We start from the raw sequence: 21119 nt of genomic DNA, 5'->3' as shown, positions 1-21119 counted from the left end.
GAGATATCTAATTTAATAATTCACCCAGGTTCTGAAATTATAAAACCAAGCGATATACAAATTTACACATATACTATAATAGATCTGTATTTTATAATAGTCATTAAATACCTAAAGAACACATGTTATGGGTGTAGAGAGGATGAGCCCTTATCTTCCCTGTATACTAAAATGTATTGTTTGTGACACAGTGTTTGGTTAGTAGAATGCATGGGTTGGTATCATTGAAAAATCATACTTTGTTCTAGATTAGATGCAATCCGAATCCACAGCCCAGATATGAAGCTCACACAGAAACGGGCACTAGCAAAACGCCTTCTGCAAGATAACCCATTCGGTGATATCCCATCATGGCCACCGTACTTCTTAATGTCCATCCAACCTCTATTGCCATCCATGCCTTTCTGCCACTTTGTACAGTTAACCCCTGACCAGGTTAGAATTTCCATTTTATTTCCTTAATTTTGTTCTTTTACAATCTAAAGCATTTTTGCATATTATGCCAATGTCAATAAACTATGTTTACGTGACTGATAACCATGTACAGTGTAAAAAATCCAAACGAGAATAAATCACTTCTTATAAACCTTCAGATAGCCTATGATAAGTGCTTGATAAGTGCTTATGCTAATGTCTGTGTGTCCTCAGGGATCTATTTCCATCCCAGACACTTTTAGGCACAAAAATTGCTGGTGCACCTAGCCCCCCTAAGAATAAACTCTATATTATGTTGTGCAATGTGCCCTGAGCTTGGTAGAAATTAAGTTGAGCTACAATTAAGCCATATCCACTTGTCTCCTCTGGGCGGTTACCTACTCTAGTTTATGGGCTATTTTGCTATGTTTTAGAGATATGGCATTGGTCACTCTTTTGACTCGCAAAAAAATGACCAGCACAGGGGTCTTCGGTCAGTACCTTAATCCACATATGACCAAAAAGTCATCGTTTGAGTTATAGTTCACAGCAGCTAGGATATAAAGCTGTAACTACCTCTGTTTGCCAACTGATCTGGAACTTTATCGTAAAATAAAGAAAACCATAATCTGACTAAAATTAGACAAAATGGTATCTACTATGATACAAAATCAGGACAGAAACCACAATCGTGTGATGAATTATAAATAAGATCATTGGCTTTGGGAAGCATTCAAGTACAAATGTAAAATGAAAGAGATGTGATTGAGGTACTGACAGCCATGCTAATCACTTGTTTTGTGCTTATCAGATTAAATTCCTGGCAGATGGCTGGAAAGACGTAAAGCTTGAAATGGTTCAGGGCCGCTATGTGGCACAAAGCCTTGTAAACAGAAGCAGAGATGGCACAGCGGATCAGATTCAAAGGTATTCCTTTCTATAGCGACAATGAGCAGGAATTCTGTTCCATTATCTTTCTGCAAAACTTGAAATAAAACATATACTTTCATATACTTTTTGCATTTATTTGCTTTAATGGGGGGGGGGGAGAACATCACAGAAATTATAATCATAGAAAAATGTTGGGCCCAATTTTGCTGCAAACACTGTTAAAGATTTCAAAGCTTACATTTTCACATTTTGATGTAATCTCGTAGCTTCTGTTTTGCCAAAAAAATGCCATGTGAAGATGCCCATCAGTGGTTTGTTAAGAGCAATTCTCTTGGGTTGTCACAATGGATACTTAACAAATCATTTTGTTTATTTCATTGGTGATAACACAACATTTCAAGCCGGAGTTGCTCCTTGCATATCACCCCATAGTGTTTTAGTGGTTCTATAGCACAGAAGTGAAACAAACTGGTAGGTTCAGACGGCAGACATTACCGCACAGAACACCGTGTTAGGCTTTTATCACATGAAAGTTCTCACAGGGAGGCTGTATGATACACGGGAAGGTAAAAGTGAGTAACAGAGCACTAGGTTTAATGGGATGTTAGTGCATGGATGAATTTACAGGGAACAGGATAGCAGCTGGAAAAAGAGAATTTTAGAGAACTGTATGCAGTTCCACAAATCGACATTTGGCTATGCCTGTCCTCAAGGCTTGATGTTACCACTCCACGCCTGTGACCTGTTATGCATGGCAGGCACTGTTCTTGTTTGAACAAACCTGTTTCTTTCATGATCTTTATAATTCTTACTGTTTCTGTTGAAGGCTCAGTAATTTCATTTGTTACTTGACATATGAGGATCTTCAGAGTTATTTCCCACTGCACTACTCCCTCAGAATCTTAGAGAAGAGTCTGCTTGAGTGCCTAACAAACAGGACCATATCACCTCGCGGGCGTGTAAGCGATTCTTATGTCTGGGCTCATTGTTATAAATGTTTTTTTTCTCTCTTCTTCCCTTTATCTCCATCATTGTCCTGTGTGTTCTCTCTTACCTGCCTTATATTATATTATATCATTCTTGCTCCAGAAGGCTGAAACACGTCTATCATACGTAGTCTTCACTAGTGTGCTGCCTCATCCTGCCCTTTTTACTTTCCTTGTTACACCTTCCCCCTTCTATTTACCTGTCTAGCAGGGTAGACGCAGGAATCAGCGATCATCTAAGACAAATTACATCTGCTTTATTTACAGCTGGCTTATTTCATGTCTCGTGAGTTGAAAAAGGTAAATGTACGAGGTCTTGAGCTTGGCGAGCTTATGACCTGGAAAAGCCTGTTTCCTGAGATGGGGGTCACTTTTTTTCAAAGGCTTGAAGGGGCTCAGTTACCTGTTCTACTCCAAACTGTGCAAGCCAACGATCTATCGCATGCCCAGGTAAATGTATCCTGCCTGCTCATCATGGGATTAGTTTGTTTCCACTGAGGCCAGATTATTGTAGCGTTAGTTTTTTGATGCACTTGTGATATTCTCCAATGCATAAATTACATGCACTGTATTTTGGTCATAATATTTTACTAGTACTAAAATGTTTGGATTGCTTTTAGGCATTATCAGCGCTGGAATACATGACCCCAAAATCCAATGTAAGTATTTTCTAGCTATAGCTTGATTCCTTGCCAGATGTATCACTATGTATTGCAACATCTGTGAGCCATATACATCCAATGTTTCACATAGAAATAGTCTTCTATACATTACTCAAGTAAACCATTGTCTTTGTATTTCACATTTAATGTTTATAAGCTTAAAATCTAAGTATTAAAAGTACTCAATATTGTCCCAATGCAATATTGGACAACAATGATACTGGTTATATAGGTATAATGAGCTCAATATTGTGAAGGTGATCTTAGTGATCTTGTAATCTTACAACGACTTGTATAAACCATGTGCTCTGTTTAACTTGGGTGGTAGGGGTGGTGAGGTGCCTTTGGAGTGTGTGGCACTCCTAATATGTTCTTCACACAGTACAAGATGCTCTATGAGATGGCTATAACCAGGATCTCTCCTGATTTTACCTAGAGGCTCTGGAAATAAGACCTGATTCCCTGGCCTCGGGGTCAGTGTGTTTAACCTTTGGATGGGGATTTGGGCCATTGTGCTTGACCGTGCCCACTCCATGACTGGGTTCCACACATTCCCTGCGCCTTCCTGCATGTGGCCAGCCCTGCCTTCTCCTGCCTCCTATAAGGAGCTAGAGAAGTAAAGCTCCAGTATAGAGACGGGATTTTTACCATTATGGCATAGATAGGAAGAGCAATTATTATTATTTGTTGATTTATATAACTCTCTAATATAGTCTTCCTTAACCCTATACAATTGTTAAGAATATTTGATAGACTTGCCTGTGTTTTTGCCTAGGTTGCTGAGCTTGTGATTTGCAACGTCCATTCCCTGATTCCTGTTCTCAGGCCAGAGGTTCTGCGGTCTCTTTCTCCATCGCTTCTAGCCAGAGCTTGCCAGTGCTTGAAGCCCTCACTCTCCTTATTGTCGGCCTCACAGAAGGCAGCCATTATGCAGGCTCTGCGGGTACGCTGTTTATTCACCGCCATGGTTACAAAGACATTGTGGGAGATTAACATTCCATCTTTGTTTATTTTATTATTATTATTATCTTTTATTTATATAGCGCCAACAATTTACGCAGCGCTTATTTATTTATTTTATTTATGATTGCAACAATTACAATATATAACCTAGCAAGATTTGGCAACCTGCATCCCTCCATCTGTGTTTCTCATGGAAACTGTTGGGAATTTCTATCTAGCAATGGCTGAAGTACTTTTATCTGTCGGACTACAGCCAACTATCCTGATAAAGCGTTCCATTTAGCAGTTGGAGCCCCACAGCCCACTCCACTCAGATTATAGTCACCGCTATATTATAGGGGTATGGAATAGTAGTTGTGTCATATTGCGGGTTACACTATCTTTGCTTCGAAGCGGCTAGACCAAAGGGACTAAGGGATTTATCCCGCTGTCCCTGCGGTCACATGGAGTTTGTACAAAGCTATTATAGTCTGAACACAGATAACTGCTGGGAACAAAGGTCTGATATTTCTGGTGGCTTTCTGAGACAAAGGTTGTGGGTCTATAGGTCATTAATAGCTATTATTTTATGGAAAAAACTATTGGGGCTTTGTACGGGAATTTAGCAATGGTTCTTTGCACCTGCTTCTTAAACAGTAGCTCAGGCACCGTACATAAAGATAGTGGTTTTTGCATTTGTATGGTAACCCTCTATAACAATGTATATAACTGTGTACCTATACATTTTATCACTGTGAAAGACAATAATTGTGTCTTTTTTGCAAGAATTATAACACAAGGAACTAAGTCTGTGTGTATGTCCTTGTACCTAGAGCTATATCCATGAACGAGAAGTGTGGCCAATGCAGCTGGCTTGTCTCCTTTCATTTGCTCCTCTGAAGCTTCTGTACCTGGACACCCAGATCCTGCTACGGAACATGAGTCTGTATGGAGAGCTGACATGGATGCCTCAGCAGGTACAATGTTCTTCTCTTAAATGTTCAGCAGCATATTCTACCAACATGACTGCCCCACTAAATAGTCAATCATCGTATCAATCCTTGTATGCAAATTCCCATAAATTGACCGTCCGCAATGTTATATTTATATGACGTAACATAAGCTACTGCTTATGGCCTTTGGTAACATGTAAGACAAAGCAAGCATTAAATGATCATACATTGCCAATATGCCCTTCATATTATAAAATGTTTGTAAAGCTGTAAGGATGGGCTCTCTGGTACGTTGTTTAGTTGAAATATAAATTTGGAAACGGGTTTTCAAGGAAATTACAGGCCATCTCATAGGCTTCCAAAACCTTTGAGACATACTAGAATAACAGGGGGTTAATAGTTGGAGTTAATGATATAGTCCGTAAATAGGTAATTTACTATTAAAAAAGCTATACGTCTGAAAGCACTCCCACACTAATTATATTTAGTTTCTCTGAACACACCAGGTAAAATATTCAAGGAAGGAGCTAACCTATAAAACACTGCAAAGCAGGACATCATTAAAAAAGAGGAAGATGAATCTTGTAGCCACATACATTGTGGATTAAAGCAGAGGATCAGATGATGGATTGGCCAATTAGAAGGTTCAGGGATACAGTTGATGTATCACATTTACTATGTACAGAGATCATTTATAAAAGTGAAGCTCACTTCAGGATATGAGAGGTGTGCAGTAGATAATATGGATGCTCTAACTTTTAATGTTTTGCTGTCTAATCTGTAAAAATTAAACATTTACGCTATATAAGTGGTTTATGTTCACCCTATTGGAGAAGAATGTGGCAATAACTTAATGATGCCCCGTGTGACATGAGGGCTTGATTAGGAATCACGACTATTGTTTTTATGCTTTTAAAAACCGAGAAGCAGTTTTTTTTAAATACCTAATTTGAAACCCATAAAGTATATATGAATCAGAGTTGCCATGCCAACATACAGGCTTCATTGCTTTGCATTCAACCCATGAATACAAGTGGTACAATGCAGGCTCAACATGCAAAACTAGTATCATCTATTTCTACAGACCCAGTTCCTTTGGAAGAAGATTCAAGCTGGTGCTAACCTGACCAAGAACACTATTCTGTAAGACAATCTGTGATATGTAGGGCAAAAAGTATGTAGACAATGTTTCCCTTGTGGTTACCTTTTGTCTTAGAAAGAGGTTCAGGGGACATTTCTGAGAACTAATAATAATTTGGGACAACACTCTAAATCAAAGAACTGGCCTTATTCTGATTTCTAATTCAGAGAGATTTAAAAATAAATTAAAATCAACCCCTGTGTCTGATTTATCTAGAGTGGTAAAGGGCAAAGCTATGTACTAACTGGATAAACCATTCATTCTAATCCTTATGCTCTTTGTCCTCTTTGACAGTGCCCTTGGCAGCCTTGCTAATGGGATTGAGTGTGATTCCCTACAGCAGTTAAAGACGCTTTCTGAAATCAGAGATGTGGTGAAATATCTACATGGAATACCCAGCGGTCTGCGTAAAAGTCTTGTAAGAAATGTATCTTTTTATTGCCTCAATGTTTGAATGTTTTTAACAGTTCTCAAGGCAAAGCAGTGGTCCAGGTTCCGGTAAGGTTAGCCATAAAACGTATGCTTGGTGTGCACTGAAGACTGAGTGGGGAACCTTTGGTCAAGCAATCTTTTTTAACATTGGGCCACGACGACACAATACTCTCTTTTTGTCTTAAATATTAATATGTTTCAGTGTCTTGATTCTAAGTGTGTTCTACTCTTGCAATACCCCTTCCCAATTCAATTCCAGATCCAGTTCCCATGCCTGCTTGATCCATGACCACCTCCATTCTCCATCCCCTTCTCTCTGCACTTTACTTGCTCAAGGATATACTACCTGGAATCTGATTACTTGCTTCAGACTTTGTTATACTTCTACTGCCGTTTACATCCTCGGTTTGTCTGACTACACTTCTCTAAAAATCTTGGGTATGTCAATGTAATTATACAACTACTCAGTCACTGTGCTTGCACCAGACCCTGGGATGACTTCTCCTCCAACTAATGTCTTAATTAACACAAACTGCATTGATCCTTCCAGCTACTGTAATTCTGTCATTTCTTGTGCTTCTCCACTTCTGGATCTTATATTTTAACATACTTGTTCTTCATAGAGGAAGTGCATACTAGAGGAAATCCAGAGGCGGCCTGGGTTATCATGGGAAGAGTCAGCTTGGATGGGACCTGAATTCTTCATTGACTTGCCGTATGTGCTTCCCAGTAATATGTGTGCAACTACTTTCAAATTTAATGATTACTCAGTACTTCACATGCGTTTGTTGTCTGTTTAGAGTGAAGTTAATTTACAGACTTTCCAATGACTCTGTGAAGCAGTTCTTGGAACATGTCCATAAGCAACCTAAGAGTTTCTTAGAGCTCCAGCCTCACAAGAAAGCGGCATTGGTGGAAAGAGCTTTTCATGTCTTGGTAAGTGAAGATCAATCAGAGAGTTCTAGTAATTATTAATTGTGCCGAGTTATCGAATATATAAACTTTTTATTTTCTGGAATTAACCATTATACAGAAATATTTTACAATGTAGCAGTGTTTCTTTCCAATGTATTGTTATATATTAGTGTGTTATGTTCGCACTTGTGATTATCCTACCTTAACACATCACATATATATTGTGTAGTTTGGCAGACATCTGTCCATAGTAGGCATGTCAAAGGCATTTTAATGATAAGAAATTAATACATGTGTCTCTTGGGTCAACATAGTAATACAATACCAAAAAAACAACTCTTAAAGGTCCCTTTTTTATTGTTTTATTTATTTTAACAATGTTTTCTAAATGCTTTTGCTTTATACACATAATTTGATTTCCTATGATGTTTTGGGATGTATCACCGCTGAAACAGCTCAGTTTACACACTATACCTGATTAGATTTAAGTTTCAGAAATGAGTAATGTGAGTATTTTTTGTTGCTAGCAAATTCCTGGAAACCGAGAGATAACAGTGGATGATATGGATCTTTTGGGACCTTTGCTTGGGTATATTGGATCAGAAAACATGTCCCGCATCAATAGGAGACATTTGCTGTTACACTTGGATGAGTTAAAAACATACTGCCTTCCTGAGGAATTTACAAGGAAACTTGGGAAGATCTTAACACAAAATGATATACTGGGGTAATTAATTTAAATATTCTTGTTACTCTTTATATGTACATTACTGAATGTATGCATTGCTTAATTACCTGTCTAATGTGTGCTAAAGTATGGCAGACACATTGTATACAGCAACAATTTAAACCTCCATATGGATGCTTCTTATATAATCTTATACTTTTAACTTGCATCCAAATATTAGACACATAAATGTAACTCAATCTTTAAATAATATTGGTTGATACATATTATTGCTGCAAAAGCAAAACAATATACTTATTTAAAATACTCATAAAAGAACCCACGCTACTTGCCACACACAATGTGTAATGAGCTCCTGCTGTGGCAACGACTTGTGCTCTTTTGAGTTGTTGGGGTGTGGAAACAATGCATGCTGTCCTGTGATTATGAAATACCCATACTAAACATGTAGGTGCATTTCAGCAGTTAATGACTTAGATTGTGATTTTACAGTGCATTTTTTCTTGACACAGTATTTTTCAGTTGGGTCAATGACACAAGCCTCAATAATTCATGAATCTGAATGCCATTCTGGAACCTTTAATCAGATCACTTGTATGAAGGGCCAAGTTGGTACCGCATGATGAATTGTTTAGTTGGTAAGTGACTTTAAAGAAGTCACCTCATACTAACTATACAATATGCAGGCCTTTCTTGTTAATTGTCCCTTCTTAACTGGAATTTTCCTGCACCACTTCAATGAATAAATCCTACTGACATGTAAATACTAGTCGTCTCTCACAATCTTGTATGTACTTTCTACATAGGCACCCCATGCACTGGACTCAGAAAGATATAGAACATGTGGGAAGGCTGCTGTTCTCCTTGGCATCTGAACACGTTCATTCTCTGCCCAAAGTAAGAAGAAATTATATATGTAATTGTGTTTTGAAGGGAAATATTTGCATAAAACAGGAGCATGAGATTATCTAAAATGCGTAGCGTCTAGTCTCATGGCCACTGTTGGTGCAAGCTGTAGGTAATAATAATGCATAAAATCATTTAATTGGTTTTTGTTATGATTTTCTCCAATGGTCACTCCATGTTTTGCCTTTCGTGTAGAGAGTGTTACTGTGCCTTTAGGTCAGTTGGTACACGTACACTAATTGTACAAGATGTTTACGTGTTTTGCAACTTTTTTGACTTGGCTAAATTGCTCTGTATTTATTCACTGCAATTATTAAGAATTTTCACAGTGCCATTCTTGCCGAGTTTCTTATTAAAGTTCACTTTAATGCACCTGCATATGTCTCTAGAATGTGTTGGGTCGAGATACTCTTGAATGGCTGCTGGAGAATCAGAGGATGTGGGAGAGTCATGAAATCGGCAAACTCTGTATAAAGGAAAACATGGGCCTTCAAGAAAAAATGAGGGAAAACAGAATGATACTGACCTCTGCGATGACAAAGAGCAGTTTTAGAGGCATTCGTGGTAAGACCTGTGTAATAACCACACACATTTACATCGTTCTGTCCCATGTTGGAGACTAACCACTGATTAACCTTTAAAACCCCAACACCTGATCCAACAGCCTGTGAGATTCTGTGACAAGCCACTAACAGTTGATGCTGTGTGAAAATGTAAACATACTTTTAATAACGCACAGAATGACGTCTGCATAAGATGTTGTCAGTGCGTATTGTCACACCCAATATGTCCCAGAATGGTGCTATTTCCACAGAGCCCATTCCGAGCTGCGAAGACATGAGGATAGCATCACCCTCTGCGTGGAGTTCTTCTCAGATTGGTGCAATGTCTATGTCGGACTTTGAAGACTGTCTGGTTTTAATAAGTGAAGATACTGATCTTACAACAGATCAGGCAAAAGCTGTGCTTACAAAGACAAAGCAGGTAAACTGATTGAAATAAAAAAATTACCAACCAAAAGTATGGCATCCGCCTTTCATGTGCATGTCCATAGCCATATTAAAAAATAGAGCATATGAAGAGATTCGATAACACTACACAGTTTATTTTACACCATTGTGGGAAAGGTATTATTCTTTAAGCATTAAATACAGTGCCACATACAGTAATGTGGTTTTGTTTTGTTTGAATCAAGTTACAGTGACAGATCTGAAGGCTGTCACTGTACGTTGTCATGTGATGTTTTGGGAGACTTTCGCTGCTCAAACACCACACTGAGCTGACTGTTTATGGTAACGCTAATGAAGTCCTACTTGTCCGAAGAAATCCTTTTCTCCATGACTTTTGTTAGTCAGAGTGCCAGGCTGGGTGATTGAGAGACCAAACAGTATGATAAGGAATAATGGGTATGTAGAATACATACAGATGGCTAGTATACAGCTGCCTGAAAATATTATATTATGCAAATACTAAAACTGTATTATAAAGAGCGTGATACTTTTGAAAACACATTTCTAATCCAATACTAGTAATGTTTCTCAGTACATAGTAATTGTCTGTGGGGCTTATCTTTAAATAGTTAATTTTAGTTATGCTGTGGTCAGGTCTGATCAGCTGGCTGACAGCACTCCATACTCACCTGCAGTTCCAGCGTTTATGTGGCAGGGTTCTCCATCACCTTTTCCCCACCGCAACTTATGTTGTGTGTGCTTCATAACATCCAAACGTGCAATAAGTGAAAACACGCATGTCATGACGTTGGCAGGCAGAAGTTGCCAGATTCTACCTACATGTTTCCTAATGTTTCAGCAGAAACAGGGAAAATAGGTAGAACATGTGTTTATTACATATTGCAAACAGATTTTGATTGTATGAAACAGAAATTGTTGTATAGCTTCATGGGCTCTTTAAAATGATACGATGCTTTGTGATATTTTGATTTTGCCCATTACACAGCTGTTCGGTCCAGTTAAGTCCATGAGTCCGGTGCAGATCCTGCAGATGGGCTTCCTCACCAGTTACATGAGTGACAAGGACCTGAATGACATGCAGATACCAGACTGGGGAGTAGTGTCCTTTCTGGGCAGAATGGACAGCTGGAATGGAAAACAGGTCTGTTCTTGAAAATGTTTACTGGGTGGCAACTATACCATTATTCATTACGTCTAATTACCTTTGCAAATTAGAATTATATAAAAAGGAATTTATTTTATTAACTTGGTTCATCTATTGAAAGGGACACTATATATGACAATTTGTAAGTACTTTCATATGCATTCATTCAAACTAAAAAAAGAAAAAAGACTTAGTCATAATTTAATACATTAACATTTTCTCGGAACCCTTATTAGCATTTCCTTCAACTGATTTTAGTGCATCATTCTAGATGGCACAGTATGGGGTTAATAAGGTTAACTCTGACCTTACTGTTCTACTTCTTTCCCCAGATGAGGACACTGGTGACAAACATTCTCAGGCAAAATAAGAAAGTGACACCTGAGCTGGATCTGACTGAAATGGCAGCTCTTGGACACCTTCTCTGTGGTCTAGGAGTGGAGGAGCTCAGGATGATCAACAAGCAGGAAATCAGGTTAGTTTGTATACAGTCATCATGTGAGGAGTGGTAGGCTGCAGGGAGTACGTGCCTGTGCCTTCTCACTCTGCTAAACAAAGCACAAAGTATGCATATGATGCCACATGATGCAAGAGACAGAGGTTTGCATGGATGAGGCATAGACACTCAGGTGGACCTCAATGACAGAGAAGGGTAAGTGCAACGGTGCAGTCAGCTGGTTTAGGTCAGACCGAGTGCTGCGCCCACTGGATTATATATAAACTAAATAATGATGGTACTCCTAAATGCTTCCACTTCACTTTGTGGGAGGGCAAGGATGGTCCCTTTTTCTCAAGTCCACTTGAGATTTGAATTGCATTTGAGAATATGTTGGGCTTTAGTCTTAGAGCGTCTTAGATGCAGGGAAGGTTTAAGGTAATTACATGATTTCAGGAAAAAAGATATTTCAACTGGAAACTGAGGTCTGGAAATGACAGCATGCATGAATGATTTAACCACATACTCTCTGAAAAGCATGGATTTAATGCTTAGTAATCTCTTACTGTTTTACTTTGCAGCCAGGCAGCAGTGTTTGTGGGATCCTTGAAATTGAAATGCTCAGAGGCTCAGTTGGAAACACTGGCTGACCTCCTGACATCCAGTTCGGCATTTGGAGCAGTCAGTAGATGGGGTCCTGAGATTTTCACAGAGGTTGGAACACTCGCAGGTAATAAGGTTACGTATGTTAGTTTAAAAAGCATTCTTCTTCAGCACTATAGATTAATAGACATACTTAGGGCATTGTTGCCAGAGTAGTTTAGGCAATACATTCATTTAGTTAGTATAAGTAACTTTGAGCTACCCCCTTGGCAACACCACCTGGAAAGGTTTACTAGAAAATGGTTGACTACTGTTGTAGCACTTATATCAAGAAAAACAGTTACAGAATTGTTGGTAGAAATTATGGTGCACACCAGATGGCTACATGCTCATCTCCATTTCTTGTATGCAGACTAGGCATATGACTGAGGTTTTAAAGGATGCAAAAATGTTGGGGTGACTAATTGCAAGTTTACATAAATATTCAGGCTATGTATTTGTTGGAGACATATGTCTAACGAGCGATGGAAAATATAAGGGATTATACCTTGGTGTAGTTCAATCATGTTTGACCTGTAAGCAGAAAATGCGTTCAGGAAACTTTATTTTATGAAACTAAACTTTATTATTATTATATTTATCAGCTGGCCTTCCAGACATTGTCCTCTCCTCTTTGATAAAGGACCAGATTCAAGGATTGACTCCTGATGCCATTGCCATTATTCCTGCATCAAAGTTTTCCGTAAGTAAATGCACAGGTATTGTGTGAAAGTATGTTGTTTAACACATCAATCAGAGCATTGTTGTCGAATATCTAAGACAGTTTCCCCCCTCAATTTTGGTAAAGTTGTACTGCCTGCTTGTACACAGTTGTCTGGCCACTGACACTCACCTGCAATAAATGGCTCACTTTTAACCAAAATCTGAAGAGTGAATCTTAAGATCTCCCTTTACCTACTGTGACACTGCTTGTTTAGCATCATACACCATTGCGAGATGGTCCAGCTCAATCTGTTCAATTTAGAAGATTAAGTCATTGTATGCCACAGTAAATTCAGTTATTGACAGGGGTGGTAAATGGTGTGTGCCATTTATAGGTAGCAAGGGGATAAATGGAGAACATTATCTATGGGAACAATGGAAAATGGGAAATGAATTTCTGTGGACACAGGAGAAAACTATTCTTGTTCCATTGGGTTGATATTAGAGGCTGGAGGGGAAAGGTTTAGTGAGTTGGTATGCCAAGTGATGAGATGGAGGGTTAAATGCATTTGATCAGGCATGTGGCTGCATTAGACAGACCTAAAATTTCTGGAGCGACATAATTATATCAAAGGCAACAACACAGAGATGTTTAAAAAAGTAAAAACCATAAATAATTTTAACTCTAGTTTTCATTTTCAGTTGGTACATTGCCTATAAATGCATTACAAATTAGCTTTCAAGAAATTGATCAGATAAGCTCTGCACACTAAACAGTAAAATCAAGTGTCTGATAACCATGAGAAAGTAGTGCCAGGTATAGCTTGTGTTGTAGCTTAATGGGAAATAATTGCTTTACTGAAGCATCTTTTTAAAACAGAACATTTTATGTTACTTGCTGTGACATTTAAATAGGGCAGAAGTAATGACTACTAGATGTTGTAAGCATTGTTTCCAAATTGGTTGATCACGGGCCATTTATTTCTCTGTGGTTACATTAGTGCTGAAAAGAAAGGGAGTAGGAAGAAGAACCTGCACAGTTATGTCAGTCCCTGATCCTTTAGGAATATATAGGACAAGTAAACCTCCTTGTGCAATTCATATTAAACATCAACAAAAAAAAAATCTGTAAATTAGAGTAATGAATTCATGGATGTCCGTGAATCCAGACAGTGCCCCCAACTACCAAGGCTCACTTTGCAATAAGATATGAGAGGGCTGCTGCCCCCACCAGACCTAGTCCTAGCTGGAGTGTAACTTTTATTAAATAGGCAAAGCCCCTTAACTCCCCTATAGCAAGGCATAGAGTTTCTATACATGATGCACTGGTTCATTGCAGGGAAACAGAGGTTAGGGAAAACACATAGGCTGCAAACTTAGGGGACTATTTGTAAAATGTAGTCCCAAGCTGGCTTGAAACTTTCCATCTGAATCTTGTTTCAAATACCCTCTTAGTTTTCTGTTCCTTATTCATGGAAAACGCATTGCACTGTTTATATCCTGCTGATGATGCTGCCTGATTATTTATTTGAAAACCAACTCCCACTCTTTTTCCTATATGTGGCATATTTGTATGGACAGTATTGTACCCAGCAATGTGTCCTAAGTAGGCTTTTATTACATCTGGAAGGGGGGGCAAGAGGAGGCACCCACCTTGATATTAAGAGAGGCCCATTCAAACAGCCACAGGGATGGAGAAACAGTAGGCTGTTTACAGTAGGTTAACTAGACATATATATAGCAGAAAAACATCTGGCAGTGAGCGGAGTGCTAACTATAGACACCTCTCTGCGGTCAGAGTGGTTTGGTCTTCTCTCCTTCACTCTGGCAGTTGCTCCTTCACAGACACAGAGTACCCACCAGTCAATAAAGGAAAAAGAAGTGCCCTCGCAAAACAAATTCAGAAAACGTAATAAAACTTTTACATAATTCCTCAGAGCTTATAGATATATTGGCTATGAATACTTTTTTGCTTTTTTATCCCTGAGGACCTTGATTATGTTATGAATGAAACCCGGAGAGTTCCCAGGTATGTTGATCTCCAACGGGCACATTTATACCATTGAAGACTGTTTCTTTAAGAGAAACAGTGTGCCGGGATATGCAATGAAGATGGCGGACACTGAGGGAGCAGCTGGATAAATGGGCCATTGCCCACTCAGGGTCCCATGCTCCTGATTGTTTGCAAAGTGGGACAATGGGGGAACTACCCAGTATAGCAGGACAGTGCTTGGAAATCAGGACTGTCCTGCAAAAGCTGGGATGTTGGAAGGTATGTATATGCATTATGTCTTTGTGTGTCTGTGTTTAGCAGCACAGAAATATAAGCATAAAATAAGATACATAATGATTGCTAGCGTGATTCTGGTTTATACTGTCTCACATAACAGGTAATTGGTTATATTTGGACATTTAGTTAGCTTTTTATATTAAGCACAGTCACAAACTTCCTGTATTGTATCATGGCTCTGCTGTGGGGAGCCAACAGTACAAGTGCTTTGACTATACCCATTGTGATCATTGTCACACAGAAAGTAGGCAACTAAGATATTCCCTTGCCTTTTGTTATTGAAAACTTTTAATTAAATATTATTTTTATTGATTGTTTTATATAGCACCATTAAATTCCATAGAGCTGTACAATGGGTATACAGGACATAATAAGTAGTAAATAACAATTTAATTACTGTAAATTCATTACTTTACATGTGTATTAGTTAAAATTGGTTTTACAATAAATAAATAAAAAGTATAGTTCACAGTATAATTAAAATTACTTTACTCAGCTGCGCCACTTCTATCGGTCTTTGCCTCAGAAACACAACTTGTCACGTGCCCTTACGGCTTTTGAGGAACTCTGTGTGGCCCCTACTCTTCCGGCCCATGGCGTTTCCCGCCTCTATGGTCTCCTCCTTGATGCTTTCAATCCTGCGCCCCCATCGTTCATGGGGCGTTGGGAATCCGATTTGCAGGTCTCTCTCACAAAAGAACAATGGGACAAGATTTGCACTCTTACTCACCGCTGCTCGCGGAGCACTAGGAGATGGCCTATAAACTTCTGGCTCTCTGGTACCGCCCACCTGCGGTCATCTCCGTGTACTGTGCGGATGTGCCCAACCAGTGTTGGAGGTGCGACGCCACTCCGGGATCTCTTCTTCACATATGGTGGCATTGCCCACTTATCACCCCTTTTTGGGAAACTATCTATTCCCAGTTCCATCACTTTACAGATGAGATCCTCCCCTTCACCCCGGAATTCTTTCTGCTCCACCTCACGTCTCACTCAATTAGATGGTTCCGGAAATCGGTGATCCGCCACCTCCTGGTGGCGGCTAAGGCCTTGATCCCTCTGCATTGGGGTGATCCCGCCCCCCCCCCACCTTCAGAGACTGGGTTCTTCGAGTTGAGCAAATACGGATGCTGGAGGAGTTGAGTCTCTCTGCTGACGGGGGGCATGAGCGCTACTTGGCCACGTGGTTTTATTGGCTGTCGTATGTACAGGATCCTCTGCTTGCGTAATTCTTTGTTTGTATTGTCCCTTTTTCTCCCCCCTCCCTCCCCCCCCTTTTTTTTTTTTTTTCCTTTCTTTTTTCCCTCTTCCCCTGGTCTCCTTTTGCCTCTTCCCAGCACCTGTACCCCTGTTTCCCCCTTGGGGATATCTCTTGTTCTTCTTCCCCTGACCTCACTCTGTTCCTCTTGACTCCCTTGTCGTTTTTTCCTGTGGCTGGGGTCATCTTCGTCTCTCTCATTGCCTACTCCCACGGCTGTGCTTGCCAGTTGGGTCACATTGTTGATCAGTATTGCCTGATGCTCACTTCCTGTTGTCCTCGCTTGTCGTCTCTCTTCGGGGCGCAGCCGCCGCGTTTCCACCTGTGGTATGTTCTTGTAACCGTACTGGTTTGATAAGTTCTATTTTACGCCAACTCCAAGGTGTACTCCTTGCTATTGTGCACCTGCTCTATTCACTTACTGCCTCTCTCTCGAGGACAAGGACGCTAGGTTTTCGTCTGTTGAATGCTCTTGTGACCGTCCTGGCTAGATGTGTTATATTATATGTGTAACTACGTTATGCACTTCTTGCTATTCAGCTCATGCTGTATTCACTTGCTGGGAGCATTGTTGCTCTTTCTTGTATCTCGATTGAATCCTCATGCCATTTTCCCCTTCCCCTCCCCCCTTTTTTTCTTTCTGTACCCCACTCCCTTCGTTACGAAACTTCAATAAATATTGATTTACCCTAAAATTACTTTAAATCCAATCGGTAGTGCAAAAAGAATGTTAACTTGACACATCAGTGTATCATATGAAAATAATATATTTTAAGCAAGGGTTTTGAAAGAATAGCTCATAGACAACAATGATTATGGGCACAATCAAAGCTTTATTACATAATAGAAACAAAATTGTATGGTGGGGCAGGGGGATAGAGAAAAGAGTTACATGTGGACTCATGAAGAGTCATTCTTATACAGCAGAGGAAAACCCCTGTTTCAAGAGGAAACCTCTGGGGAACCATGGCTTAAAGAACTGCCCTTCCCTCTGGGCACTAAGAGGCTAACTCTGACTACATTAAAGCAAAAATAACCCCCCAGAAAACAAAATTATTAATTGGGTTCATTGGTTTTAAGAAACCATATAAAACATTCTGATCTGATAATTGAAACAGTGGGTACTGGTTTCCATTCAATTTGAGGTGGTGTGGTGAGTTTGAGATATGAAAGGAAAAAAGTGAAGCTGAATGCCCATGAAGCAGTTGTCTTTGCTATTTTTAAGAGGGATAGAGTATCCATATTGCCTAAAGTCTCTTTCCTTCAATTTGCTCCCTTTTTGCATCCCTACCTGAGCCATCATCCTTTGACACAATGCAGTCTTTTGAATGCCAGATATCACTTTTACTGCTTTATTATTTATTATTACTGGAGCCTGATATTATTCATTGTATGTCTTTAGCGTTGTATTTCTTAGCTTTCAGGTGTCCCTTCTTGAGATTTAAATAGCTGTAACATCTACCCTAATAACCTTCTGCTCTTGAAGCTCAGGGTGTTTTGGAATTTAAGTTTATCATGGTGTTCTGTAGATGGGTAATAATAATAATAGGCATTATTAATCCCTTTTGATCAGCTTGGTAAAATTGTATGTGTGTGTGTATATCGTATTGGCCCGATTATAGGCCGCACTCCCCCCCACCCATAGGGGTGCGGCCTATAATCGGAGTTCACAATTTTTATTGCCCGACACCCGGGACATGCAGTTCCTGGTGCCAGGCAGGTGTTTTTGGTTTTTTTCTTCATATAGCCCTGCTGCGGGAAAGCAGAAGGTTTAGCATTCAGGTAACGGAGCGCCAGTGTGACATGACCTTCTGGTTCTCCGCCATAGAAGCCCTGGCGGAAGTGCTGGCAGCACATCCGGTGTGCAGACAACCTCCGCTGCTGCTGGACTTCTGCCTGGGCTTCTGTGATGGAGGACCGGCATAGAAACCCACAGTGGAAGTGGCGAGCTAGACACCAGGGAGTCTGGGAATGCATTGGTAAGTCTGGGGGGGCAGAGGGGCATATCTGGGGGCATAAAGCATATCAGGGGAATAGAGTGGCATATCTGGGGGGGCAGAGTGGTATATCTAGGGAGCAGAGGGGCATATCTCTAAGTAAGGTACATTATGAATTAAGGGGGGGACCTCAAAATGGCTATTTCTTTTCCAAATTTCTGTTTGTATATAACGTATGGTGACTAACTGCATAATAGACACCAAAAATGTTAAAACACATGAATTCCTGTTCATTAGATAAAATACTGTTTTACTATACCACTAATGTGCATTTTTTCTTTAAGAATAATTTTTTCTTTAAAATAGCTCTAAACTTTAAGGGTCCGGCCTATAATCGGGCCAATACGGTACTTGAGGAAGTGGAAATATTTAGTAAGAAGGCAACACACATTTTCACACCTACAAAACTGTGGAAGTTCAAGCTTAAATGTTTCTTGAAAAGCAAATGTATATGTTTCCCTAGATACATTGTAAACTGTTCGCGAGGTTGTCACCTAAACCTAGCAAATCTACACAAATATTCCTAGCTTCCCTGAGGGAAAAATGTGTTTATTTCTGGCACTCAAAGGGTTCAAAGAAACCATTTAATGTGTCTGGTTTGATTTCATAAACCCTTCTGCTGAATCATAGCAAGAGTTCTTACATGCGCAATGCTCTGCCAGCCATTTCCTTCATGAGGTACATTTGGTGTCTACCTTTTACTTGCAAACACATTTTTGCAACATTATTTTACACTTTGTGCTAAATAAAAATGCCCCCATGCAGTTCACAACAGCACTTACATAATGACTGGACTCTTTAATGCTTCTTGGAAGGGGGTTTGAATGTAGTCAAGGACTGGTGCATTGAGTTTGTTGGGAACAGAAGTGTTTGGGATATGCTCGTTGTATAAGGCTGTTTGTCTGGGATTGAGGTGTTCCTTGATTTTAAGGTTGACAGCCCTATCTTGCTTTTATAGCTGTAGAACACTTTGACACATCCACATAGATGGGTCAGGCAAGAGTTGTAGTTGCTGTTGATCAATTGCCAGAAACTTTTGTTTTTAAGTGCTTTTGTAACTACACGAAGCTTGTTGCTGTTTCACCTTAACCTTATGAATGCCTTGAAGGCTAAATGTATGGTTTCATTTGCATTTCTCATGTTGCTCAGGTACATGCTGGTCTGTTAGCTACTACTACTGCGGTCATATCATTTTTCCTATTAATGGATAACTAACATTTGCCTCACACTAGAAAACCCCTCTCCTGACTCAGCAAAACTAGGCAATGGGGAGTAGGTAGGGAGTTATTGAGGTATAGGTATTAAGTTCCAAAATTTCAGAAGACCATGGTTCGGTGAGTACTCGCATAAACATAGAAATAATTTTTATATATATATATATATATATATATATATATATATGTTATTGTTTATGCAATATTACATACTTATGTTTGCAACCATAGAACAAAAACAAAGTTATATGAAAGTGCGGTGGGATAATTTAGGATTTGGTGTGCACAATATCCCATGTCTTTTTATGATTTCTGAAAATGGAAAATAAATCACAGTGGAGACATGTTCACGTGCTCCTTGTACTGAAAAAATATACGTGGGTCGTTGACCTGAAGATTGACTCATTGTACGGATGTGTGGATTGGGTAGAGCATAGGCAAAATCTGGATATGGAAGGAGTAGTGTTTTAAAATGTTCGTATCTAGTAAAGTAGGATGTACGAGGGACCCAGATGTACCGAAAAGACAAAGCCCAAAAATCTCTAAACATAACTTTTATATAATTACGTTTTTTGATGAAAGTTTATGTTATCCTATTGTTTTTAAAGTGCTTTAGGACATTAAAAAAGTACTAATGTTACTGGAAAGCATCTGTTTTTATAATTCGAGTCATTATTCCTCTCAATGAATCTAATCCGCGTCATTCTTGGAAATGCATGTGCTCGGGAGGCGTCAGTGAGGGAGCTATAGGAAGGAATTGAGGGACGGACAGGTGAGCGAGTGAAGTGGGAATTTCTGTAGACGTATCAAATAAGGAAAAAATGTTATTTCATCTGTAGACACATTATACTGTTTGACAAAAAAGGACAAAAATTAAATACAGCTTCTGAACTTGGTACTGAAACCTAGCATAATGTTGATTGTTAGGTCTAAATCAAAGAACTCCTCATGAATTCAGCATTAGTGTCTTTAGGAAAGTGGCATGCCAGCTTATCTTTGAAGAAGAAGTTCTAGAATTTCCGAGTAATACCATGTACATCTCTCTCTCTCTGTTTTTATCTGCTTAAGTAAATAGAACCTGATCTGTAAGTAACGTTCAGTAAAATGCATCGCTCCCCATGACAGGATATTTTTTTCTTCAGGTTGTGTTCAGCCCGGCTCAGCTTTCCTTCTTCACCAGTGATCAGGCCACAGCAGTGACCCCGGAACAGTATGAACTTCTCAGCTACCAACAACGCCAGGCCATCTCTAGTGCACAGTATGAAGGGGAGGTTCATCAGGACCCTAGAGGTAAAGCTTTCAGGCCAGGACCATGCTGCCGTAGCCCAATATCATACAAATAACCCAATTACCCCCATTACTTTCACTTGCAACAACCAGGAAAGTGAATCTTTACACGAGAATAAAATTTAACAAATGCTATGTATACACTATGTTTAAATGTTTAAACATATATTTACATTTTTGAACATAGAGACCTGTTTTGCTTGACTTTCAGGTGAGAATAGCACGGGATCAAGAGTTACCTGGCATTCTGCTCCCTACCTCATGGCAGTGCTCTGGTTTCTGATGTG

At 39.5% G+C, this 21119-nt stretch overlaps 1 protein-coding gene across 1 annotated transcript; it reads left to right on the top strand.

The window, feature by feature from the left end:
* Window positions 1–248: 248 nt before the first annotated feature.
* On the top strand, window positions 249–20888 carry LOC149278446 (stereocilin-like; the record flags this gene model as incomplete). Its single annotated transcript, XM_089501991.1, has 19 exons — window positions 249–435; window positions 1226–1341; window positions 2132–2264; window positions 2559–2741; window positions 3729–3896; window positions 4729–4872; window positions 5933–5991; window positions 6284–6407; window positions 7045–7136; window positions 7222–7357; window positions 7864–8063; window positions 8831–8921; window positions 9320–9494; window positions 9745–9914; window positions 10887–11042; window positions 11378–11520; window positions 12063–12211; window positions 12729–12826; window positions 20688–20888. Coding segments are annotated over 19 exons (2725 nt in total), but the record flags the coding sequence as incomplete, so codon positions are not given.
* Between the last annotated feature and the right edge of the window lie 231 nt (window positions 20889–21119).

Source organism: Sceloporus occidentalis, unplaced genomic scaffold (assembly GCF_023333645.1).
Source record: "Sceloporus occidentalis isolate IW3139 unplaced genomic scaffold, rSceOcc1.0.p SCAF_189, whole genome shotgun sequence".
NCBI lineage: Eukaryota > Metazoa > Chordata > Lepidosauria > Squamata > Phrynosomatidae > Sceloporus > Sceloporus occidentalis.
The sequence above is the reverse complement of the archived record's forward strand: the minus strand, read 5'-3'. Positions and strand labels throughout refer to the sequence as shown.